This window comes from Neoarius graeffei, chromosome 23 (genome assembly GCF_027579695.1).
Source record: "Neoarius graeffei isolate fNeoGra1 chromosome 23, fNeoGra1.pri, whole genome shotgun sequence".
In the NCBI taxonomy this organism is placed as follows: Eukaryota; Metazoa; Chordata; class Actinopteri; order Siluriformes; family Ariidae; genus Neoarius; species Neoarius graeffei.
The window spans coordinates 21,345,636-21,373,387 of record NC_083591.1 but is presented as its reverse complement, the minus strand read 5'-3'; the positions used below and the strand labels follow the sequence as shown (position 1 = coordinate 21,373,387).

The window sequence follows — 27,752 nt, the reverse complement described above, 5'->3', positions numbered from 1 at the left end:
AGAACAAGCTCGAGCCCATCATCCTCAACCACGCTGATGGGCCGGCAGCTAGTGGCAATCCACTGAGCGAGAAGATTAGTTAGCTTGTCTGATAGAGCTGCGCTGGCGGGCTTGCCTCGGTTGCACTCAAAGTAGTTTGACGACGGCTCTTCCCCGGCGTTTCAGTGCTTGACCCGGCATCAGCAGCATTAGCTAAGGGATGCTTTGCATTTAGGTGGTATTTGAGACTAGTAGAACTCCTACAGTAAACTAATTCCGCATTGCATAAGGTGCAAACAACCTTAGTCTTGTCGATGTCTCCATTGGGAAGCTTCTTAAAAATGAATTTTCCCTGAAGCAAACCCGGTGGCTTCGTAGCTGCATCCATGTTAGCACGTCACGTTCGTTGTGGTAGTTCGGGTAATTCACAGTAGCATACAGGTTCGAAAACTCGTTCTCGCTCCCTACAGTGCAATTCGGCTAGGTATACATCCGCGCTAAAATATCAAGGTGAAAGTCATCATAGTTTGCTTAGTATAGACCCAGCTCCCAGCCCAACTTTGAGAATAGATTAACGGTGATATTTTTTATATCGCCTGATAAGAGTCTCACATTATCACAGCACGTTAACGCCGATAACGGCCCACCACTAATATATATTAGTTGCCTCTATTGTACAGCATATGTCTTATTATTATTATTATTATTATTATTATTATTATTATTATTTGTCTACTAAATGTATACTACTACATGTCTACTGTTAAGTGTATAGAGAGTTAACACCTACCGAAGTCAAATTCCTTGTGTATGTAAGTATACTTGGCCAATAAAACTGATTCTGTTTTTCAGTGGATTTCAAAATGCAAAATATATTCTGAGTAAAATCTGATAGTGCTCTGAAACAAATGGAATCTTCAGCAAACACTGTTCTTGAGAGTCATTACTTTTGCACTGACTTTCAGTCTATCAAGTTCAAGGAACAGCTTTTGAAAAACTTTAAAGTATATTTATGTTGCTTGCAGTAGCTCAGATTCAGTGCATATATTACTCCCATCAACAAAGCACAGCACCTTGGGATATCCTTTCCCTCCAGGATTTTGGTTCCCTCGACCATGATGATGGTTGTCTTGTGGTCAGATCCTGGGGTGGACCGGTCTCCGATAATGACACTTGTCATCACTTGCTTATGGAGGCCTGCCTGAAACTCCTCTGTGTATTTGTAAAGCAAATGAAGAGAGGTTGGTGTGTAAGAGATAATGAATTGGATAATTTCTGCTGATTTAAAAAAAAAAAAACTATAAACATTAGGCCTGTTGCGATATTCGATATACTGACTTATCGTACGGTAAATGAAAATGAGCTCTAATTTTTTTTTAACTGCGATTTTTGGCATTTATGCACTGTACAGCTACACAGGGAAGTCACCAGAGTATTAGCTTGACCCATTGACTGAATAAAACGCCACACTGTTTTCTGTCGTCTCATGCGGCTCTCTGTCAGAGGCGGGGCCTCCCAGCATGCAACAGTTATCCAGCCGGGGTATCCACTGAATGAGGAAAAAAACACATTGCTCCGTTGTACAGACCATAGGCGTAGAATTTGGTATGGACGTGTCTCTACTAATATTTCTGATTGCAGAAAAAATCCCGCTCTATGCGCAGTACACAAATGGTTACTGTAGGTTTCCACTGGGCGAAACACCACACAAAATTCGCTCATGAATATTCGCTCTGGGGGCGTGGTCGCAAAAACAGCAAGCAAGTCTGGCTACCATGTCAATAGAGATCTTGCAGTCACGTGACCGGAAAGTACATAGACGCCATCTTGTCGGGCAACAACACAGCTGAATACTGCTGCACTCGTGTACAGAATGGATCAATTTCAACCGACGGACTACACGGCTCATTTTTCTAATGAACAGATAACTAGATGTATGTCTAAAATAAACGATCTACAGATTAGTGACCCTTATGGCTTTCCGGACGGAGTTTTCACGACCGTGTCCGTGGATGTTGAACTGCCAGCGGAATACCCAGACGTGTATAATTACCTCATCAACTTTCCCTCGCTGTTCAGTGGTGAAGCACTGCGTGCTTATAAATCTCTGCACAGTTATCTCTACAGAAATTCAGGATTTGTCAGTGACTCAGATGTGGCATCTTGTAAACAAGAAAATAATCCTCACTGGACGGGTAAGTCACTTAAGTATTACTAGTACTGCACTGACCAGCCGATTATAGAGTAGAATAAGGTAATTCCAGCTGTAATTCCAAATCGTCCGTTTTGTTTACCATGGATCTGGCATTAGAGAGATAGAGGCTTAGCAGTGGAGATTTGAGTGGCTGTTTTCTGAGCTTAGTCAACAGGCTGGCTCTACAGCCTCGCTTTTGCTTCCGCTCCCGACGCCGCCTCCTTCGCTTTGCTTCCGATAACAATCCACGGAGACCCCGCTGGTCTCGCTATCTCGTCCGGAATGTTTTTTTTTTTTTTTTTTCTCGTCCGGAATGTTGTGCATGCGATGGAAATCGCTACAAACCGTCATTTTCTGCTGGAAACCAATGTCCAGTAAGTCCATACGGTTGTAGTGGATATTGAAGTCCGGTACAGATGAACAACACGCAAAAATACACACAAACATAAAAAACGTGCACAGGTAGGGAGAGCTTGTAGCCGCAGCCGTTGTAGTAGAATTGTATATGGTAGGGTTTTCCAGAAGAAAAGGTAGAAGCAGAAGTGGAAGGCGGAAATATGGCGTTTGACCGACAAGATGGCGTCTGTCACAATCTGGATCGGCTGTGACGTCACATGCAAGTGCTCCATTAGCAATTGCGGTTGTAGCACAGTGACCGGCTGCTAGCTAGCAAGCTAGCAAACTGTCCTTGAAGAATCATTAGATTAGCTCGTAAAATGAATCAGTTAACAGTTCGTATTTGGTGTGTAAAAACGACAACATACGAATATGACTGTTTTCTAAGTTTGTGTGGCGTGTAAATAACAATCCGACTTGATACCGACAACAACTGGTGTTCATTAAGGTCACAAAGACATTATTAAATCATATCAAATTGTGCTAATGTTGACTAATATTGCACCTAGTGTTGCTTGTGAAGTGCCTGCAAACTTTAGCAGCCCGCTAACCCTTAATTTGAAGTGCTTCAGTTAAGACCTGCAGGGTGCCCTGACCAAGTTCGTGTAACATGACCAGGGCTCGAAATTTGCGGCGGTCCGGTCGCCCGAGGTGACTTAATTTGTCATTTGGCGGGTAATTCCTGTCACTAGCCAGCCCGGCTGGCTAGTTGAAAATAAAAAATATATATGAAGCGACGATTCAGACACACCGTCAACTAAAGCCGCCACATATTAAGCGTATGCCGTGTCTGTGTTAATCGATGTGTTTATCGGCAGGATGGAAAATACAGAAGAATTCCGAATCATATCGTGTACGAGTCAGGCTGTTGTTTTTTTTCACTACTGCGCATGCATATAACACATCTTGTTGAATATTGCGGTAATCACGTTATCAAATTCAATAGATGTGGCCACATTATCGCCTATTTAAACACGTGTTTTTGTTGTTGTTTACATCTACATCTGCCAAAGCTACGCTGCGATGTGGAATTTTCTGAAAGGTGTACAGAAACCGCCAGAGATGGGGACAAAGCGACCTCGGTCTGAAGAGGAGAAACGACAAAGGACTTATAAGCAAACGTGGGAGCAGGGTAGGCCTTGGCTGCGATACGATTTTTATGGAATAATTAATTTTTTTCAGGCTGATTCCTAGTCAATATGAAGCTCCTAATGCTTTCTCTCTCATAAATGGTTAAATACAGAAAGCATGTTGGACATATTTTGGGTGCTATAGTCATGATAGTAAGTATATTTGTTTTCAATACCCAAGTTGCCAAGTTTTCCAATATATTATTATTTGTTGATATTATGGTGCTCTGTGTTCTCATTTATGTATTTAACAACAGTATCAAAATACTTGGGTCTTGAAATAAATGCACATTAGTCATGAACAATGGTAACTACTCTCTTTTGCGTTAGTTTTGACAGAAGTAAAATTCATACATGAACAAATTTTGGCTAGTTGATTTTCTGTTTGGCTAGTTACTTTGGAAGGTAACTAGTCCGGCTGGCTGGTGAAAAAAAAAAAAAAAAAAAAGAATTTCGAGCCCTGATGACGCATGTAAACAACCACTCAATGGTGATGTGGACATTGCTCGTGGCCCAGACACCTTTTAATCAAAACATTTTCACGTAATAAGCATAACAGCCTCCGCCTTCTTGATCAGAAATTTTTGGTTACTCCCGCCTCTCTTTTGAAAACGTCACATGCTGAGTAAAAATATATGCTGAATTGATTGGTTTTCAAGGGGGTTCATTTGAAAGCGGTCGGCTAAAAACTTCTCTGTAGAACCCTGTCACTCCCTCCCCTGTCCGCTCTGGGCTCAAGAAGACAACAAAAGGGTAATAATATAACAACAACCAATCAGAATTCAGATACATTGTAACCTTTCAACATGTCAAAATTCTAGAGACCTCGTCCTGTTTTACCTTTTGATCAATCACATATCAGCTTAAACTAGCATTTTAAAACTAGTTAAAGATCACACAGAAGATAGCCTACTCCCCCTGCCAGCCTAATGTAATGCAGTGTTTAAGGCTCCGTATGTGTTTTACTTCCATTTATGAGGGAAAAGAACATATTCCCTCTCGAGAGGCAGTGTATTATTTGCTTGTAAAACACATTTGCAAACTGGTAGAATGAGTTAATCATCACATGAAAGATTTGCAGTTAATCACATGAATTGCATATTTATTATTATTATTATTATTATTATGCGGAAGCTGCGCAATCAGTAGATCAGAATGCGCACATTAAATTTTGCGTGGGCGCACGGCTTTCTGATTTGCTGTTTTCTTCTCGTGCTTGTACTTCCTGTGTTTCGTGGACTGTGGCGGCATTTGCTTATATGCAGAATTTGCTTTGATGAAGTTGTGGTCGGATGCTCCAACGCCCCCTCTTGGGAAAGGAAAGTCGGATCTGCGCGATTCAGCCGTGGAGAGGGCGGCATCCGCCAAAAGGCGCGCCGTTTGCATCCCTGTAATAATTCCAATTCTAGAATTTTAAACTCATAGGTTAACCGACTTTAACCGGCTAATGAGGCTCGGTGGTCGGTCAAGATTTTTTTTAGTTTTCGCCATCCCTAGCGGTGTGTGTGTGTGTGTTAACAACAGATGGTGTATGGATGTACAGGTGGTTGAAAACCACTGTTGTGCGGACATTGAAGTGCTGATGGTGAAGTGCAGACCCTTTTATCTACCGAGGGAGTTCAGTGCTGTGTTCATTAGGGCTGGGTATCACCAGATACTTCACGATACGATACTATGGTGATATTTTGCCCATGATAACGATAATATCACGGTACAGCGATTCTGCGATAATCGATATATTGCAAGAAATTTCAACCACATCACGATATGTGTCACTGAAGAAAATCAGAATTTATTGACCACTGTAAAATTACATTTCACATACATAACTACACACTCTTGCCAGACATATATTTGTCTCTATTCCACTGCTGGCAAAACCAAGAGTTGCTTCACTACAACATACAGAAAATTCCCATTTCTGTGCTAGTATTATCAACTTTTCTGTAAGCATGGACACATCAGTGCTGCTTAACAAGCAGAATCAAATTGTTTTATGAAAACTTAAAACTTGCACTGCAGACTGCACATACATTTCAGTGCTAACACTAATATCAATTTGTTCTTTGTAAACTTGAGAACATATACCTGAGAACATTTAACTTGTGCTTATTTTGCAGGAACAACACACTGTCTGAAACACATTGAAAAGTGCAGTGTGCATCTTAGTCTCCCTGAGCACAATTATGAAACAAAGTGCAGTGTGGGTCAGTGTCCACACACTGAAACTGAACTGAAACCTCAGTGAATCATGTTTCTTCTGAACTTGGAGTAAATACTCAAAATAAAATGCAGTGTCTGTCACACACTAAAATTGAAAATGCAAGATAAAGTGCAGCTTCTTGCCTTTGGCCTTAAATGACAAAATTAAGTTCACAGTTACAGTAAGTCACACATCACTGAAGTAGATGGGAGGACTTTGGCGCTGTCCAGTGTAGTTTGCTTCGGGTCGGGTTTCGGTGGCTCCGGCTGAGCTAATATGTCGGGGTGGTGTCGTGCTAAGTAAGTTTGCAAGTTTGTTGTGTTACCTGAATATCTAATTGGAGCGAAACAGGTTTTGCGGAGTGCATACTCTTTGTCCGGCTCACTTCTTTTTTTTTTCTCCTTTCCTTTGGAATCCAAAGTGCCTCCAAACATCTGCCTTAAAGTTCGGCGGCGTCTCTAGGTTTACGTTAACAGCCATGCTTGCTTGTTTTTTTTCCTCACTGCAACCGCCGGGGGAAAAAAGAGAAGATGAAGAGTGCCTTGCAGTGAGGGAGCGGCACAGCGACACCTCGCGGAGCGGAGGTGCGGAAGTCATACTGGATTTACAACCCGTCTGAAACATGATTTATTATTTGAAAAAATATCGATATTCAAATTTTGAGTATCGATATTGAATCGGAAGACAAAGTATCGCGATATATCGCCGTATCGATATTTTTGCGCACACCTAGTGTTTATGCTGGCTGTTTACATCCTGCTGCGGGCTGACCGGACTACAGCGCTAGGACTACTACACGACATCATCGGCAAACTTGAGACCACACACCCAGATGCCGTGTTTGTCGTGGCCAGGGATTTTAACCATTGCAACCTCAGGACTGTGCTATCGAAGTACTACCAACACGTGAGCTTTCCGACAAGGGACAACAACATCCTGGACCATGTCTACAGCAACGTGAGGAATGGCTACAAGGCTGTGCCCCGCCCCCACTTTTGACAGTCTGACCACATCTCTGTGTTCCTCTACCCAGCCTACAAGGCCCTTCTCAAACAAGGCCCTTCTCAAACAAGACCCCCCCCAGTGAGTAAAACTGTTAAAGTTTGGAATGAAGGGACTGATCTGGTGCTCCAGGACTGCTTCAGTTCTACAAACGGAGATGTGTTCTCTCAAAGCAGACTGCTGCTTTGAGAGAAGACTGTTCTGTGGATTTAGGGGAATATGCATCTGTGGTCACCAGCTACATCAGCACGTGCATTAATGACATTGTCTCCACCAAGTGCTGCAAAATACAACCCCGATTCCAAAAAAGTTGGGACAAAGTACAAATTGTAAATAAAAACGGAATGCAATGATGTGGAAGTTTCAAAATTCCATATTTTATTCAGAATAGAACATAGATGACATATCAAATGTTTAAACTGAGAAAATGTATCATTTAAAGAGAAAAATTAGGGGGTGTCGTGGCTCAGTTGGATAAGGCGCCATACCATAAATCCAGGGACCCGGGTTCGATTCCGACCCAAGGTCATTTCCCGATCCCTCCTTGTCTCTCTCTCCCACTCATTTCCTGTCTCTACACTGTCTTATCCAATAAAGGTGGAAAAAGCCCCCCCCCCAAAAAAGAGAAAAATTAGGTGATTTTTTTTAAATTTCATGACAACAACAGATCTCAAAGTTGGGACAAGGCCATGTTTACCACTGTGGGACATCCCCTTTTCTCTTTACAACAGTCTGTAAACGTCTGGGGACTGAGGAGACAAGTTGCTCAAGTTTAGGGATAGGAATGTTAACCCATTCTTGTCTAATGTAGGATTCTAGTTGCTCAACTGTCTTAGGTCTTTTTTTGTCGTATCTTCCATTTTATGATGCGCCAAATGTTTTCTATGGGTGAAAGATCTGGACTGCAGGCTGGCCAGTTCAGTACCCGGACCCTTCTTCTACGCAGCCATGATGCTGTAATTGATGCAGTATGTGGTTTGGCATTGTCATGTTGGAAAATGCAAGGTCCTCCCTGAAAGAGATGTCGTCTGGATGGGAGCATATGTTGCTCTAGAACCTGGATATACCTTTCAGCATTGATGGTGTCTTTCCAGATGTGTAAGCTGCCCATGCCACACGCACTAATGCAACCCCATACCATCAGAGATGCAGGCTTCTGAACTGAGCGCTGATAACTTGGGTCGGCCTTCTCCTCTTTAGTCCGAATGACACGGCGTCCCTGATTTCCATAAAGAACTTCACATTTTGATTCGTCTGACCACAGAACAGTTTTCCACTTTGCCACAGTCCATTTTAAATAAGCCTTGGCCCAGAGAAGATGTCTGCGCTTCTGGATCATGTTTAGATGCGGCTTCTTCTTTGAACTATAGAGTTTTAGCTGGCAACGGCAGATGGCACGGTGAATTGTGTTCACAGATAATGTTCTCTTGAAATATTCCTGAGCCCATTTTGTGATTTTTCCAATAGAGGAGCATGCCTGTATGTGATGCAGTGCCGTCTAATGTACAGTTCGCACGGGATAAGTATTACCTATGGACCTCTGGTAATTCGCAATTACCCCCGCACCTCTGTGTTATTGTGTGGCGCATTCGGACGGGATAAGCAAAAGTCTGTAATTCACTGAATTTACAGACATTGTGACCGGATTGTGACAATCAATACAGTTGTAGCATGTTGGAAGTGCCAACGTATTACTGTAGTACATTAATGGTGCATTAATAAGGTAGGATGAAAACACAGTAGGCCTAAGAATAGCACTGTATCCAAATTAAGAGAGGGGAAACGTATATGATAGGGATGCAGTAGGTTTGCTCCACGCTCTCAAAATGAGAAGGCGGGGTCACTGCAAATGAAAACAGTCTCGAGATGACAATGTAAGTGAACAGGCAGTTTATGGCGCTGTTTACACATAGCCGGGTATTTTGCTAAACGAACATTTGTCTTCCCTCCGTTAACCTTATCTTCGTATTGCTGTGTCATGGGGGTTAGCGTGGCTCCTTACCATATGCTGCCACACAAGCCATCCAGTTGAAGATTCTTCGTGCTTTCTTCTTGGAGTTCTTCTTGGAGCTATTTCTGCTTATCTGGTTCAAATACGGGATAGGCCTACTACCACTTGCCCCTGAAATGCTGTTTATCAAAATTTCGCCCGTATCCTCCATTATTCACTCCATAAAAGTACAAGAGACGCGCGTTTAATAATTACAAACACAGACATGCGCATTCACACGGGACTTGTATTACCACTGGACGTCTGTGTTTTGCCGAAACACAGTAGGTAATTCGCGGCGGAATTATTACTTGGCAAATTACGGACATGGCGCATTCGCATGGGACTAAGGACTCAGACATTCTCTGTAATTATTCCGAATTACCAGAGGTCCACAGGTAATTCTTATCCCGTGCGAATAGGGCTTTAGGGCCCGAAGATCACGGGCACCCAGTATGGTTTTCCGGCCTTGACCCTTACGCACAGAGATTCTTCCAGATTCTCTGAATCTTTTGATGATATTATGCACTGTAGATGATATGTTCAACCTCCTTTGCAATTTTACACTGTCGAACTCCTTTCTGATATTGCTCCACTATTTGTTGGTGCAGAATTAGGGGGATTGGTGATCCTCTTCCCATCTTTACTTCTGAGAGCCGCTGCCACTCCAAGATGCTCTTTTTATACCCAGTCATGTTAATGACCTATTGCCAATTGACCTAATGAGTCGCAATTTGGTCCTCCATCTGTTCCTTTTTTGTACCTTTAACTTTTCCAGCCTCTTATTGCCCCTGTCCCAACTTTTTTGAGATGTGTTGCTGTCATGAAATTTCAAATGAGCCAATATTTGGCATAAAATTTCAAAATGTCTCACTTTCGACATTTTGATATATTGTCTATGTTCTATTGTGAATACAATATCAGTTTGAGATTTGTAAATTATTGCATTCACTTTTTATTTACAATTTGTACTTTGTCCCAACTTTTTTGGAATTGGGGTTGTATATCCAAACCAAAAACCTTGGATTAACAGTGACGTGCATTCCATGTTACATGCACGCTCCACCGCTTTTGCCTCTGGTGACGCAGATGGATATAAAAAGGCCAGGTATGACCCACGTAGATCCATTAGGGAAGCCAAGAGGCAGTACAGACTGAAGCTGGAAGGATATTACAACACCTCAGATTCCAGATACATGTGGCAGGGCCTGCAGCACATCACCAATTTCCAGTGGAAGAATAGCAGGGTCACAGCCAACCACAACACATCACCAGATGAGCTGAATGAGTTCTATGCTTGCTTCGACACCCTCAACACCAACCAACGCAGAGGGATTCTACCAGCAGAGGCAGCATTGAGCTCTTCACTCACTGTGACCATAACCGAGGTGAGCAAGGTCTTCAGGAGGACTAACCCCCGAAAGGCAGCCGGCCCTGACAACATCCCTGGCCGTGCTTTGAGGGTCTGCTCCACACAGCTAGCAGAGGTCTTCAGACATTTTCAATCTGTCCCTCTCAATCACTATGTTTACATGCACATCCAAATCGAGCTACTGTCAGTAATCGAGCAAAGGGTCCCAGCAGGGGTGCCAGAGAAATCCAATCCTACATGCACAGTGTTTAAATCGAGCTATTGTTATGAGGTGCATTGTGCACCCGAGCCACAGGTGGCGCTACACGCCCCATCGTGTTGGTACACTTCCGGTTGTCGTCATGAAGAAGAGCTATTCAAGAGTATAAACAAAGGGACTACAGGCGGAAATTAGCATGTACTGCTATAACCTGGTACAGACATCTGTCCTTACCACAAGGATAATGTTTAATTTGTACACTGTCCCTTTTAAAAATAAAATAAACTCCAAAGCTCTAAGAAGAGTGTTTGTAGTTTGTATGTACGAACAGAAGTGTTCCTAATAAAGTGGGCGGCTAAGGTGAAGTGTCATGCCGACCGAGGCTGTTGTGTTTCCCGCTTGTGGTCTCGTCACTTGTCACTTCCGGAAGGGGCAGTGCTGAAGTAAGTAGCTGGACTGCGTGGCTCGATAGGGTATACATGCACTAAGTAGCTTGGCAAAAATCGCATAATCTAGGTCGTGTAGCTCGATTGCGAGAAATCAAGTTCGATTCAATTTCAGCCGAGCTAAGGTGTTTACATGCCATTTAGAGCTTCGATTTCAGACGAGCTACGGCAGAAATTCAATTTTCTCTATGTGCATGTAAACGCACTGAATGTTGTCTGTGCCCACATGCTTCAAGACCACCACCATAGTGCCCCTCCCAAAGAAAAACAATATAACATGCCTGAATGACTATCTCCCAATTGCACTCACTTCAGTTGTAATGAAGTATTTTGAGAGGATAGTCATGTCACACATCAAAAAGGACATCCCAGACACAGTAGACCCCCTTCAATTTGCAGATCATCAGAACCGTTCAACTGACGATGCCGTCAATGCAGCCATCCACACAGCCTTGTCACATCTGGAACACAGGGACACCCATGTTTGAATGCTGTTTGTGGACTACAGTTCAGCCTTCAGCACTGTCATCCCCAGCAGACTGACTGAGAAGCTCTCCACCCTTGGACTGATATCCTCCCTCTGCTGCTGGGTCCTGGACTTTCTCACAAATGGACTCCAGGCTGTCAGAGTCGATACCAGAACATCCAGCACCAAGACAGTGAGCACAGGCGCCCCCCCCCCCCCCCCCCCCCAAGGCTGTGTGCTCAGTCCACTCCTGTACACCCTCTTCACCTACAACTGCACCCCCTCCCAGAGCAACACTTCCATTATCAAGTTTGCTGACGACACCACTGTCATTGGGCTGATCACCGGCGGAGAAGAGAGAGCTTACAGAGAGGAGGTGGCTCGGTTGGTTTCCTGGTGCTGGGAAAATAACCTCTCCTTGAATGCTGAGAAGACCAAGGAGATGATTATTAACCCGAGGAAGAGGAGGAGAGACCAGCACGCTTCACTGCACATCGATGGGACACAGGTGGAAAGGTTGAAAACATTTAAATTCCTCGGAACTCACATCAGTGAGGATCTCACCTGGACACACAACACACACCAGACCATCAAGAAGGCTCAACAGAGACTCTTCTTCCTGTGGAAGCTGAGGAAATTTGGACTGTCCACCAAACTCCTCAGCAACTTTTACAGGTGCACAGTGAAGAGCGTCCTGACAAATTCCATCACTGTGTGGTACGGGAAGTGCACAACTCAGGACAGAAAGGCTCTCCAGCGTGTCATTAAAATGGCACAGTTCATCTTTGGAGCTGTCCTCCCCCCCCACTACAGGACATTTACAACACCCGGGTCACAAAAAGGGCACAGAGCATCATCAGGGACCAAACACACCCACAACACAGACTAGTCACACTCCTACCATCTGGCAGACGCTACAGGAGTGTGAAAGCAAGGACTACTAGACTGACGAACAGTTTTTACCCCCAGGCCATCAGGCTTTTGAACCATGGATTATAATCACCATTTACCTCTATATTTGCAATTTTGCACAAGACATTGCACATTATATCTGTCCATATGCATATTGTTTGGTTATTTGTTATTGTTTATTCTTTATTTTAATTGTTTTTCATTCTACTTTTATATTTTGCATTGCATATACACTTATTTTGTATTTTATATATATTTTTTATTTTAGTAAGCGTAGTTTGGTCAGGTAGTTGCAAAATAAGAATTTCATTACCCAATAATAACTGCTGTCTGTTATTGCATATATGACAAACATCTTGAATCTTAATATTTACTTAAGTGCAATTTTTAAGAGCCATAGATTGTATTTTGTTTTTAAGTGGTTTTGTTTGATTGTTTTATTTCTTTAGGTTATTTATTTATATTTATATATTTTTTACGTTCCACTGTTGAATTGAATAAGTTGACTTAAAGTTTACTGTTCTTTGAAAGGGTGTATTTTCATGATTATTATTTTACTAGATTATGTATTTACTAGATTATATTATTTTACTAGATTATTATTTTACATAAAACTCTCTTGAAAAGACGTCAACAATAATATCGTTTATCGCAATAATTTCTGAGACAATATATCGTCCAGCAAAATTTATCGTGACAGGCCTAGTAAACCTCTATCCATGCTAAACAGACCATTATTATGATGATAGTGATTGGGGTGTGGTCAGAAGTGCAATATGCCTAAAAATTGAACTGATGGGGAGCAGTGCATGAACAGGTTTCTGTCCTGTGTATTTACACTTTGCCCAGTGTGGATTTAATTTTCTTTCAAGATGTTGAATTGCTTACACCAAACTCCTTGAAAAGGTCCTCTTCCTTTTCTCCTAGGTACACTACAAGGCAACGGATGGCTACTTCTCTGTGTACTTCACTTGTATTGTGCTATTTAAGAAAAAGAGAGGAAAAAAGGACCAAAAGAACACACCTAAAATGAATAGAATCTGAATGGGTGACTGCCAATGACTTACATTTCAAAGAAAAGTCTAGATAATTCATACCTCAAGAAGCATGTCCTTGATCTGCCTGATTCTCACCCCTGTAGCTCTTCCCTTTGATGAGACTATGTCTATCAGTTTCAGGGTGCAATGGTCAAGTTTGGCCATGAAGGTAGAGTCAAGGCTTACAGTGGTTATTCTTTCGAATTCTTCTTTTATCTGTTCACCACACAAATGGAAATAATTTAATCTTGCAGATGATTAGCTATACTGCATCAATTATTGACAAGGATTGTTATTAGAAAATTAAATACAGAAAACAAAAGAGGAGGCATACAATGATGATGAGAAAAGGACGAAGTAAATTTGATTATTTCTTGCACTCCTGCTCACTCCCTGGGAATTATACCTTTTCATCACTTCATATAAGAGGTCCATTCCCTCCTTTTCCAAACTTCCACTTGTTTCACCTTGAGGATGAGGAGGTAGGTAATTCACTTCAGCCATTTTAGGCTTTTTAACATTTTTAGCAGGAGCCTGCTCATGTGCTGGTTTCCTCTTGAGTAAGTTCACAACAGTTTCTGGACAGTCAATACCTTGAAGTTTGGATCTGAAATTGTTCATTTTATATTTGATTTGCTGGATCCATCCATAACATCTGTTGAAAGATCCTGGTTCTTTGAGGCAAGGATGTTTTTCAGTCAGGGCCTCTGCTACTTCACTTAGCTGTGCACTAGATGGATAGGCAGTGTACTCAAAAATGGCCTCAACTAAACTTCCAAGAATGTCTGGGAGTAGTGAGATGAAGTCTTTGGTACCAAGAAGAGTCCAATCACAACTGAATTTTTCATTGCCTGACTGAAGCAGAATCACTGTACTAGAAGAGAAACATGAGATTGCAAATTCCATGGGCTAACCTTTTGACCGTTGTGCAAGGTTTTCTGTCCTTGGTCCTGGAGAAACAGTGTATCATGGGAGGACGCAGATGAACAGGTATCATCGGAAGGCTGAAGAGAACCATCAGTAATGCTTGAGAAGGAATTGTGTACATCTGTTAAGGTCAAAGTTATTGTAGAGGGTTGTTGGATATACACAACCTTGATAGTGTCCTTATCTGTGATGTCAGTTGTTGAAAGCAAGGAGAAAAGGTCATCCCCAGAAATCCTAAATGTATCTTGAACAATTGAATGAAGTTCTCCAAATGTTGCAGGGATTCTAGACGGTAATGTCAGTTTCTGGACATCATGGTCCGAAAGTATCACTCAGAGATGAGCTGGTTGCGACATTAGTCAATCTGTAATGTAAAAAATGAAACACCATAGTAACAGATGTTATACAGGATGTTATACAGTAACAGTTATACAGGCTTCGCACAGTGCCAGGCCAAAACACCAAATTCTCTCTTTCTTTTTTTTTTGTATATTTACTCTTTTTAATGAAAACATGAAGACCACAAACCATAATTGAAGGATCAATCATAAGAACAGACTCCTGCACTGCATTTGTGTCTTGTACGAGTACATCTTAATGTAACTTTAGGCTGATGGGCCTAAACTTCATGGTGAAAAAGCATTTATTAGGGAACCTTCCTTTCTCCAAAACTGGACTACTGTCTTTGTTCCAACTTTGATGGCAATCTATGTAATAGGAATGTAATGTTTCAGGATTACAATATATATATATATTTTTTTCCCATCAAACATGTAAAGTGTTAAAGGGAACATGTCCAATCGCTCTGCTGACTCTAGCTCTCATGGTGTGCTTTCTCTCAAGGACATAGCTCCTGAGATGCTCAACTGACCAAGCATTTCACAATGAATACCAGAGTGCCCTTCACAACAACTATTTGGATCAACTCTCAATCTGTCAGACCACCTGTTGAGCCATTAGCCAAAATCATTCCAACTGCATACTTTGTGCCACTGTAACACACATCGTTGGCTATCTGGATACTGGTCTCACCAGGAAATTTAGCTTGTAGTACTTCCTGGATATCTTCTCTAAGCATAGTAACATCTACACTTGACAGTTGTGTGGCCTGTAAGACAGGTTTCACAACACTGGGATCATGCTGGTTATATGCCATCATCAGCTGATGCTTCACGGAGAGTGACAGCAGAATATTTTGAAAACTGTGAGTGTGCCTGACCACATGCTTAAAGCTGTGTTTAGCTTCAAATCGCATAGTCCACAGTAACACTAGTGGATTGTGGGCCCTGATCAGCTGCAGATAATGTTCCAGGTAATGATGTTTTGGGGGGTTAGTTTGTCCTGCAGGAAAACCTGGAGAAACCTGTGTCTGTATTCAGAGATCTTACTGTCTAGGTGACATAGTCTCCTCTGTGTGAACATGACTTGCAACAAGCTCAGCTATGTCTTTGAGCACTGTAAGTACTTTCCATGCTGGTTCACCCTCTGGGATTTTTTTAAATCCTATTATGAGGAATGGCAGCAATGACCAGTTTTCATGGGCATTCCCTCCAATATTTTTCTTTGCTGCAAAATTCAGAGGGCCCTGCTGTGGCACATCAGTCTTGTCTGACCATTTGTAGGAAAACCTTTTAATGCCTTTGAGTTCATCAAGAGTGATTTTTATTTTTGATAAACACTTGAAGACATGGTGCCAATTCTCGGGGGACTACACCCTCAAACAGGTCGTGCAACACATCAGGTGGGTAACCTGACAAAACACTGGAACACTCTTGACTCCACAGACGTGTCAAAGCAGAATTCTGCTGCACAGTCTGGACGTGCATTTCATGTTGTTCTTTGGTTCTGAGTTGAAATGCCCCTGTTCTCACTCCTTCCGCCTGAAACTCTGGCTGCCCACCCAGACAAACATAAGAACTGGAAAAGTTTTCAACAAATTCCCCAATAGAATGGGCCCCAAGATTATCTGCCACAACACTAAACACTGTTCCTTTGACTCTTTGCCTAATGCTGGACCCTCCTCTTCCAGGCTCACAACATCCTGGAGCAGTGGCTCCAGTACAGTATTGTAACCAAATCTTTTCACATCAGCCTTGCAGAGAATTGCTAAGAAGATGGTCAGTGAAGATCTGAACAGTGCAGGAACATCAGCCAACACCCAATACACAGCTGTGACTGACTTTTTTTCTTTTTTCCCCTTGATTTACCCAGAGGATTGCATATCTCAGTCATCGATGTAGAGAATGATGGCAGTGGTGGGATCTTATTCAGAAAACAACTCATTTGTTTTATAATAAATGCCATCAGAAAATGCCCTGTACTAAGTTGCACCTTCTCTGTCATGAAAGATCTAATCCAGGATCTCCTTCCAGCTCAACCTGAAGCAATGACTTTAGAATGGGGACATACTGGAAGCTTCTATCTTCTTCCCTACTGAGTACATACTCTACTGGTTCCACCACAGCAAAATGCTCTTTAAAGCAGATGTGCAGAACCTTTATTTTAAAATAAATTTGAGTGGATAGTATCTCCATCCTTGACTCTTGTATGCTGCATAAATGGGAATAAAAAATATTTTTGAGAGTTAAAATCGACTACAAAGTTGGCATCCAAGTTGCCCTGCTGAGCCAGCCATGCCTGAGTGCGTGATGTCACAGCGATAACCGGTTTTAAGGCCAAGGCCTTTGACAGCTATAGACCAAAGTCATATAAAAAATTTATGGCAAAAGTAAGAAATACCGTTACCGACTTGCTCAACAAAGACTGATTTGACTTCATTGATTGTGGGTTGGCGCTCATTAAAACAGGATAGGTGTTATAACTTATGCAACATACATGTACATGCATGCATTTTCACTGATAAAACATAAAAGGCAAATTAAATAATCAGATGAACTGAGACAATCACATTCTGAAGCAAATTAAATAATCTTATACCGGTAACTTACTCACACAATACAAGTTACATGCATTAATCTAAATGCAGGTAAAAAAAATTTTTTAAATCCAAATGAGTCAGAGCTTACCCGTCGGAGTTCTCGCTTTTTGAAGGCCGATCTTGTGGCCGATTGTTTTAAAACAATCTGACTTTCAGTTGTTCGTTCAGTTCTCCATTCATTCACTTCCATGTAAGAGAGAGATGGCAGCAATATCCAGTTTAGAAATAAGACGGCTGGTCCACTCATTCACTGTTTTCTTCATACTGTGTATTCCGCCATTACTGCTCGGCTCAGGCAATTACTAAAACCCGGGACGGAATGGGACGTCACCGGTTTTAGCAACAACCGTGGGGAGGTCACTGCCTGAGCGATATGTCACATCCCGTTCCGTCCTGGGTTTTAGCAACAACCCTCGGCTCACTCCGGGAGGACTGGTGCAACTGAACTCACTTTCCTTTTAAAAAAAACAAAAAAAACAACTTTTTCTTGTAGGTTTTTTAAATTGTTGATATTGCACCCTCTTTCAATACGGGCTTATAGCCAATGCTCCTCAACAGATCAGAGGTCTCGTACAAGTCCTCAGTAAATTAATTTCTTTATGTTGCTACAACTTGAATTTTGTTTTAAACCAATCAAAGCAGAAATTTGAGTTTCAGTAACAGATATTAAGTTGATGTAATTACCAACATTATTTCAGCACAACTCAGTAAAATAGTGTATGCAACTTTAAAAGCTATATCTAAATAAAAAAAATTAGAATTTTTGTCTTCCAACCATGCATTTAATTAAGGGGTGGTAATATGTCTTCTGAATTACTTCTGCACTGTCACACCAGTCGTTTTGAAGAATTTTGTATGGATCATAATTGCTAATAAATTCTAATTTCTGCATGTATCTATCCTTCGCTTCTTTCTGACTAAGATTATCCAAGTAATCTGGTAGAGCTTTTTTAGCTGTAGTTTTCTTCGGACAACAGCAACAGACACCGGACATCTTCGCTTGGCTTCAGTATGTGAGCAAAGTTCGATTGACCCCAGGCATTGAGGAGCAGCGGTTGCTAAGGTAAATGTGGCGTTAGTGCAAGGGACATCCTGACATGCGGACATCCTGAAGTCAACCCGAGAAAACGTAGAGGGCACCAGTGACCACTCGTAGTGATGAAAAGCACAAATGCGCACGCATGCCTGAAGCGAACCAATCAGAATCGCTGTTACAAATCGGGAAGAAAAAAACAAAGCAGCAATCACAAGGGAGGTGAGGATGCTGGTTAATACGTCTTGTTTTTTGTAATGCACTCGCTGAAATGCTTCAGATGGGTTAAATGCAGAGAGGAATTTCACAAGTGTGTGAATAAAGTTTTTTCTTTCTTTTGTGCTTAAAGAAGCCGACCAAAATTGTTACTCAACTTGCTAAAATATTTCTGTCCAAAAGTCTTGGTCAGGCAATTCGGGCAATGCCTGGTGTTGAGGCTTGAGATCAGTCCTTGAAAAAAATCTCCCAGTCTTATTTACCCAGTGGGCAAGCAGCACCCAAAACATACTTGCCAGAAAAACAATTCTACTTGCCCAGAGCTTTATTTTATTTTGGAGAGGACAGAATCCAGTTGGGGTGGGGTTGTGGTGTGTGGGTGGGGGGGTTAATAAAAGTTTTTTAAAATTTATTTATTTAAAATAGGTGAAGAAGCATAATTATGATAAATCCACAAAATTATAGCACCAATATATGCGGACACATTCAGAAAGAAAAGTTCCAGTAGCAGAGGAATGAATAATTTAGGGTATATTAAACTGTGGAGAATTTTGAATGAGTATAATGATAATGCTGGAGCTTTGTTTCTGTTATCAAAGGAACACAGTCCTGTGCAAAATGTCACCGTGGAACCAGAGTGTAGAAATGAACCTACAGTCTGAGAGAGTTCTACACAAACACACTGAACTTTACAACAGCTGCATGCATGCGAAATGGAAATAAATGGATTCAGGCAGGAAAAACTGTTGTGGATAAAATTGTTACTGTCCGTTACACGCATCAACCTGTTTGAATCAAGAATAAATGATGTGGGAACTGAACATTAACCATCCATCCATTATCTGTAGGTCGCTTATCCTGTTCTGCAGGGTCGCAGGCAAGCTGGAGCCTATCCCGGCTGACTATGGGCGAGAGGCGGGGTACACCCTGGACAAGTCGCCAGGTTATTGCAGGGCCTGAACATTAACCGTATATTAATTATTTATTACAATGGTGATTTATAGTTACTATATGGCTACAGCTACAACTGGAATATGCTGATTTTGTTAGTGTTTGTAATTATTGTACCATCCACTATTAGATAAAATTAAAATAAAATCTTACAACGTTGTTTGGAAGTCCAGAGCAAGATATTATTTTACAAATAACACTTCAGATATTGTTTTAATAGTAGTAGTAGTAGTAATAATAATAATAATAATCACTGTATAAATGACAGTGCATATAGCTCTGTAACTACATGTTCTTGGAGTTGATGAGACCTGCAGGGGGGCAGTAATACAATTCAGGTCTGAGTCCTTTGAGAGTAAATGCTTTGGCTTTCGCAGCATTCTGTTCCCAAAAAGCTGATGTCGGGGGGGGAGAGTCTTTACACACAGGTTTTCTTGCTTTTGTAGTGTGTGTGGGGTGGTGTTTAAGTGTTCTTCCGTGTTGGGACTCTTCGGGAGAAAAAGAAGGTACAGTATATTCCAACATGTAGCTAATGCTAGGCCACAAATCCGCACCATCACTCCAGTCATTTCGAGGAATTTTGTATGGATCAGAACTGCTAATAAACTCTAATTTCCATGTATATCTATCCTTTTGCTTCTTTCTGACTAAGCTTGTCCAAGTAATCCAGTAATAGAGCTTTTTTAACTGTAGTTTTCTTCAGACAACAGACGCCAAACATCTCCGCTTGGTTTCAGTATGTGAACTACCAGTCAGCGGGTCCCGTATGTGTTTACAATTTTTATGTCATGATTTACAACCAGTGGGAGACACCCTTTGTCGGCTGCCCACCAATCACAGGCTCCTGTGACACAATGGCGGTATGTTATTATTTTCCAAATATTTATAATTACGAAATATATGAAACCATCAAAAGCAATAAGAAAATTATTATACATGCATACTGGTTAAAGGTAAGGAACGTTATTCAGTGATTATCGTTTATTATTAACTCCAATCGTGATAAAAGTTCCAAGTTTGACACCTACCTGCTTCAACTGCACTGCTGGCACGTCCTTAACCCTCATTGCCCTTAGCCAATTGGTGTAATTACATCATTACATGGACTCCTCTTAGTCGAGCTTTTCCAGTACGCTCGAACACGCGTACTTCAGCGAATTATAACCAAAAACAATGAAATTTGAATGAATTCCTCAAAATATATTTTTTTGTACTTTGTTTTTGTGTTGATGAATAAAACTTTTTAACACATTTCCTGTGAAACGAGATGAGCTACTTTAGACTGATTCCCTGTTCTCTTAGCGCAGAGTGAGCATAGTCAATGTCTCTGACGCTTGGTAGGATTAATTTTATACAGGAACCAGTCCAGGAAAACAAGATTTTCGATAGATGCAGGTGAACTTTTGTTTTGACGAGGAGTCAGATGTCATGATGCGTGATTCACTTTGCAGAATAATAATAATAATAATAATAATAATAGAAATATGCTACTGCCTGACTGACAGTTCAGGCCTGCATCATGGAGCGGTTGCCAGCACTAACTTTTTTTTTTTTGTGATCAATTTTTTATTGGAAAGTGTGAGAGTGTGTGTGTGTGTGTATATGTATATATATATATATATATATATATATATATATATATATATATATATAAATATATAATATATTTATATATATATAATATATATATATATATATATATATATATATATATAATATATTTATATATATGTATGTATGTGTATGAGCTTTGGCTGGGCCCGGCACAAAATGCTCTGAATGGGCCCCCCCTAACAACCCCCCCACCACCACACACACACACGCGCGTGCCTCTCTTATCCCAGTCTCTACTCACGCCAACCCTTAAATGACAGGTATTCAAAAACCATTCAACCGGTCAACAACCATTTCATTTTAGCATTTCAACATTTTTACAGTTTTAACATTTTAACAAAAAAAAAAAGCCCAAAACCAGCAACCTCACACACACTGTGATCCTGTGAAGTAATCCCCAATTTCACTGAATCTTTCCCCCCTGTACTGTACCGGAATAAGCGGTTACTGTTATTTTGTATCCTTTAACCGAACGCCATTAAATGTATTGCGTTACGCCCCAAGCCTGCATGTGACAGCCCCCGCAATGCCTTCCTAAACTCGTGGATAGTCTACTATAATCACGTGATTGGGGTGCTCTTGAAGGAGCAGCGATGGATGGGGGATTTCGGGCAGGGCTGGGGGCGAACATAGTATACAGTGCGTGCGTACTGTCCAGTGTGAAAAGCAGAGAAAAACACACCGCTCGAGAAACGGCGGGATATGATTGCGGGCTAATGTGAATATTCTTAGCTTCAATCAGATATATGAAACACAATGTTATTAAGCCGTTGTGGTTATGAAATGATTCAATGCCCTGTGCGTTTGATATGGTGTTCAGTGTGACTTGCACTCCCCTCGTTTGTAACATGAATTGCGTGCCGCGGTTGGGGTTACTTTACGGGGCTGGAAAAAGTTGGCTGTGTCTTACCTGGCTCAGCTGCCCCACTGCCTTTGCTAGTACCTGCTGCATCATCCGAATCTTTTTTAAAATATTTATGTAGTGAGCCCCTGAGTCTCTTGGTTTCTTCCTCTCTTTTTCTCTTTTCTTTTCTGTGCTCCTCACTTGTGCATGTTGGCAAATGGCACGCACGCTGATTGTCGAAGCGCTATGATTGAACGATGTCATTTTTTTTCCCCTTAATCAAAGAGTCAGACAAAACCATTTTTGCATTAGGGGTGGTAGGGGGTTCTTGACGCCTTTTTCAAAGACAATAAAGGCAAAAGATCTAGAAATCATTTATTGAATGCAAATATAGCACATTTCTCCCCCAAATCAACACATTTTGAAATGAAATAAAATAATTTAATCGCAACTTAATGAGAGCTCAGTTCTGGGCCCTCCCCATTCCTGGGCCCGGGACAACATACCCATTTGTCCCCCCCTGTCGGCGGGCCTGTGTGTGTATGTATGTATGTGTGAGTTGTTTTTTTATTTAAAAAAAAAATATATATATATATATATATATATACACACACACACACACACATATATATATATATATGTATGTGTGTATATATATATATGTATGTGTGTATATATATATATGTATGTGTGTATATATATATATATATATATAAATATATATATATATATATATAAATAAATAAAGAACTGGGTATTAAGTTTGTGTATCATCATTCATATTCTCTGAAAAAAGGCCAAGAAAGCAAAAATTCTGCCAGGGTATGCAAACTTGTGAGCACAACTATATATATATATATATATATATATATATATATATATATATATATATATAGTTGTGCTCACAAGTTTGCATACCCTGGCAGAATTTTTGCTTTCTTGGCCTTTTTTCAGAGAATATGAATGATGATACACAAACTTTTTTTTCCCACTCATGGTTAGTGGTTGGGTGAAGCCCAATTGATAAACAACTGTGTTTTTCTATTTTTAAATCATAATGACAACAAAAAACATCCAAATGACCCTGATCAAAAGTTTACATACCCCAGTTCTTAATACCGTGTATTGCCCCCTCTAACATCAATGACCTCCTGAAGTCTTTTGTGGTAGTTGTGGATGAGGCTCTTTATTTTTTCAGATGGTAAAGCTGCCCATTCTTCTTGGCAAAAAGCCTCCAGTTCCTGTAAATTCCTGGGCTGTCTTGCATGAACTGCGCGCTTGAGATCTCCCCAGAGTGGCTCAATGATATTGAGGTCAGGAGACTGAGATGGCCACTCCAGAACCTTCACTTTGTTCTGCTGTAGCCAATGACAGGTCGACTTGGCCTTGTGTTTTGGATCGTTGTCATATTGGAACGTCCAAGTATGTCCCATGCGCAGCTTCCGGGCTGATGAGTGCAAATTTGCCTCCAGTATTTGCTGATAATGTGCTGCATTCATCTTTCCTTCAACTTTGACCAAGTTTCCTGTGCCTTTGTAGCTCTCACATCCCCAAAACATCAGCGATCCACCTCCATGCTTTACAGTAGGAATGGTGTTCCTTTCATCATAGGCCTTGGTGACACCTCTCCAAATGTAACATTTATGGTTGTGGCCAGAAAGTTCAATTTTGGTCTCATCACTCCAAATTACCTTGTTCCAGAAGTTTTGAGGCTTGTCTCTGTGCTGTTTGGGGTATTGTAGGCAAGATATTTTGGCATTTGCTTGGTTTTAACAGAGCCCCTGATTTTCCATTTGTTAATCACAGTTTGAACACTGCTGACTGGCATTATCAATTCCTTGGATATCTTTTTGTATCCCTTTCCTGTTTTATACAGTTCAACTACCTTTTCCCGTAGATCCGTTGACAATTCTTTTGCTTTCCCCAATGACTCAGAATCCAGAAACGTCAGTGGCTGGATGAAAGATGCAAGAGTCTGTCTGGATCCCAGAAACTCTCTCAGCTTTTATGCACACACACTGATTACAAGCAAACAGATCACAGGTGAGGATGTTACCTTTAGTAACCATTCAAACCCATTTGTGTCAACTTCTGTGCATGTTATCAGGCCAAAATCACCAGGGTATGTGAACTTTTGATCAGGGTCATTTGGGTAGTTTCTGTTGTTATTCTGATTTAAAAAGAGAAAACACAGTCGTTTGACAATAAATGGTTTCACCCAACCACTAAGCATGAGTGGAAAAGATGTGTTATCATTCATATTCTCTGAAAAATGGTCAAAGAATCATAGATTCTGCCAGGGTATGTAAACTTATGAGCACAACTGTGTGTGTGTGTGTGTGTGTGTGTGTGTGTGTGTGTACACACACACAGAGGTGCTGGTCATATAATTAGAACCTCATGAAAAAGTTGATTTATTTCAGTAATTCCATTCAAAAAGTGAAACTTGTATATTATATTCATTCATTACACACAGACTGATATATTTCAAGTGTTTATTTCTTTTAATTTTGATGGTTATAACTGACAATTAATGAAAACCCCAAATTCATTATCTCAGAAAATTAGAATATTGTGAAAAGGTTCGATATTGAAGACACCTGGTGCCACACTCCAATCAGCTAATTAACTCAAAACACCTGCAAAAGCCTTTAAATGGTCTCTCAGTCTAGTTCTGTAGGCTACACAATCATGGCGAAGACTGCTGACTTGACAGTTGTCCAAAAGACGACCATTGACACCTTGCACAAGGAGGGCAAGACACAAAAGGTCATTGCTAAAGAGGCTGGCTGTTCACAGAGCTCTGTGTCCAAGCACATTTAATAGAGAGGCGAAGGGAAGGAAAAGATGTGGTAGAAAAAAAGTGTACAAGCAATAGGGATAACTGCACCCTGGAGAGGATTGTGAAACAAAACCCATTCAAAAATGTGGGGGAGATTCACAAAGAGTGGACTGCAGCTGGAGTCAGTGCTTCAAGAACCACCACGCACAGATGTATGCAAGACATGGGTTTCAGCTGTCGCATTCCTTGTGTCAAGCCACTTTTGAACAAGAGACAGTGTCAGAAGCGTCTCGCCTGGGCTAAAGACAAAAAGGAGTGGACTGCTGCTGAGTGGTCCAAAGTTATGTTCTCTGATGAAAGTAAATTTTGCATTTCCTTTGTAAATCAAGGTCCCAGAGTCTGGAGGAAGAGAGGAGAGGCACAGAATCCATGTTGTTTGGAGTCCAGTGTGAAGTTTCCACAGTCAGTGATGGTTTGGGGTGCCATGTCATCTGCTGGTGTTGGTCCACTGTGTTTTCTGAGGTCCAAGGTCAACGCAGCCATCTACCAGGAAGTTTTAGAGCACTTCATGCTTCCTGCTGCTGACCAACTTTATGGAGATGCAGATTTCATTTTCCAACAGGACTTGGCACCTGCACACAGTGCCAAAGCTACCAGTACCTGGTTTAAGGACCATGGTATCCCTGTTCTTAATTGGCCAGCAAACTCGCCTGACCTTAACCCCATAGAAAATCTATGGGGTATTGTGAAGAGGAAGATGCGATACGCCAGACCCAACAATGCAGAAGAGCTGAAGGCCACTATCAGAGCAACCTGGGCTCTCATAACACCTGAGCAGTGCCACAGACTGATTGACTCCATGCCACGCCGCATTGCTGCAGTAATTCAGGCAGAAGGAGCCCCAACTAAGTATTGAGTGCTGTACATGCTCATACTTTTCATGTTCATACTTTTCAGTTGGCCAACATTTCTAAACATCCTTTTTTTTGTATTGGTCTTAAGTAATATTCTAATTTTCTGAGATACTGAATTTGGGATTTTCATTAGTTGTCAGTTATAATCATCAAAATTAAAAGAAATAAACATTTGAAATGTATCAGTCTGTGTGTAATGAATGAATATAATATACAAGTTTCACTTTTTGAATGGAATTACTGAAATCAACTTTTTCATGATATTCTAATATGACAGCACCTGTATATAATAACTTTTTTTTATTTTTCACATCATATACAATCCCCCCCCCCTTTTTTTTTCACCCTCCCTACACAGTGAGTGCAAACAGACACAGAGTCACTTGTACATTTGCAAGGAGGTAACAATATTAGAACCCCTATATCCCTCCCACCCTTCCTATGGTGAATCCCCATGAACCTCCCACTTAGGATCTCTTCCCCCAATAAAAATAAAACAGAAAAGTTAAGGTTGGCCGTGCTGCACCCTCTCTTTAACTAACTCGTGTACTGCCTCCCAGGACTGCAAAGTCTTGTGGCAGGCCCCATGCACACGGACCACTCCATCAACACAATTTCAAGAAATGAGTTGGCCCACTGCTGCCAAGCCAAGGAATGTGGCAATTGCCACCTGAGGGCCAGCATTTTCTTGGCTGCAGTGAGACTGGCCCATAGAATGCGTCTATGCTGCAGAGACAAATCTAAAGAAGAGTCGTCATTAAGCAGAAGCAAGGCTGGGGAGACTGGAATCCTGATCTTAAGAATGTCTCCTAAAGTGAGAGAGAGTTCCTTCCAGAATCTAACCACGCCGGGGCACTCTCAATAGACATGCATGAATGACCCCTGGGCATTAAGTGGACAAATCACAATTCAGAGATGTGGTGATATTCATAGAATAGCGCTTTCTGGGGGTGAGGCACATCCTATGAATGTACTTATAGTGTATTAATTGATGGTTGGGGTTTTTGGATGTACCACTGAGATTTTTCCACACTGTGTCCCACAAATCTCTCTGTCAGTTACTTCATTTAAATCTCTATTCCAAATGCCCTTTATTGGTAAAGGTTTATAGGGTCCAGAAATGAATTTGTAAAGTTTAGAAACCATCCCCCGTGTAGGTCCTACTGAGGCAAGTAACTTACGTAGAGGGTGTGCAGCCCACGGGACACCGTATGCCCGCATAGCTGATCTTCACTGCAGATAAAAGAAAAAAGATGAACCTGGAAGATCAAATTCATCTTGTAAATCTATAAAAGCTCGTAGACCATGAACACTGTAGATCTTTTAGTACATTCACTCTCCTATTCTTCCAATGCGGAAATGAAAAGGGCATATTACCAGTGAGAAGTGAGAAATTATTGAACATCGGTGTGTGATTATGCCGTTTATAATCTGTGCCAACATGCTTCATTGCAGTACAGTAAGATGTGAGTAGACATGAAATAACAGGGCCTAATCGTAATTTGGCTTTTTTCAGTGGTATGTTAGCATACACCAGGTCTTGAAACCTGTGAGGTAGTGCAAGATTCTCCTCAATTGGTCTCCAAGAAACAAGGGAATTAGGGTTGAACCATGTAGATGGAGGGCATAGCACACAAGACCAGAAGTAGATTTTAAAATCTGGCAGAGCCAGCCCCCCTTGTGTCTTGTCTCGCTGGAGAGTTGTGAGTTTTAGACGTGGTCTCTTTCCTTTCCATATGAATTTAGAAACTAATGATAAATTTCAATCTCAATAGCCCAAAGGGGGAGCAAGAGGGATCATAGAAGAGTACAAATTAACATGAGTGAGTATATCCATTTTAACTATTGCTATTCGGGCTTGAAGTGAATTTGGGAGATTCGACCAGCGCTCAAAGTCCTTCTCCATCTGACTGTATATACCTTGAAAATTTTTTTTATTGTAGTGGACGACGTGGAGGGAAAAATTTCAACTCCGAGATATTTGAAGCTTTTAACTACTGGTATATGGAAGGGCAGGGGAACTTGGAGTGCAGCTGAGTTTAAATGCGTCAGTGCTGACTTTGTCCAGTTAATTTTGTATCCAGAGAATGAGCTGAATGAATCAAAAGAGGAAAGCAAATGTGGGATTGAGGAGCCAGCACTGCCTACGTAAAGGAGGATGTCATCAGCATACAAGGATATACGATGCTCTGTGTTACAAAAAGTGA

The 27,752-nt window shown here is 41.3% G+C and overlaps 1 protein-coding gene across 4 annotated transcripts in view; it reads left to right on the top strand.

The window, feature by feature from the left end:
* Positions 1 to 27,752, top strand: part of slc39a6 (solute carrier family 39 member 6) — a 191,051-nt gene that overhangs the window by 32,176 nt on the left and 131,123 nt on the right. For 2 of the 4 annotated variants that reach the window (XM_060905930.1, XM_060905927.1), the window contains exon 2: positions 23,785 to 23,892. The exons of the other annotated variants lie outside the window; for them this stretch is intronic. In XM_060905930.1, the coding sequence (XP_060761913.1) occupies positions 23,808 to 23,892 (85 nt within the window). In that variant the 5' untranslated portion in view covers positions 23,785 to 23,807. The remainder of the gene's footprint in view (positions 1 to 23,784; positions 23,893 to 27,752) is intronic. 4 annotated transcript variants of the gene reach the window in all.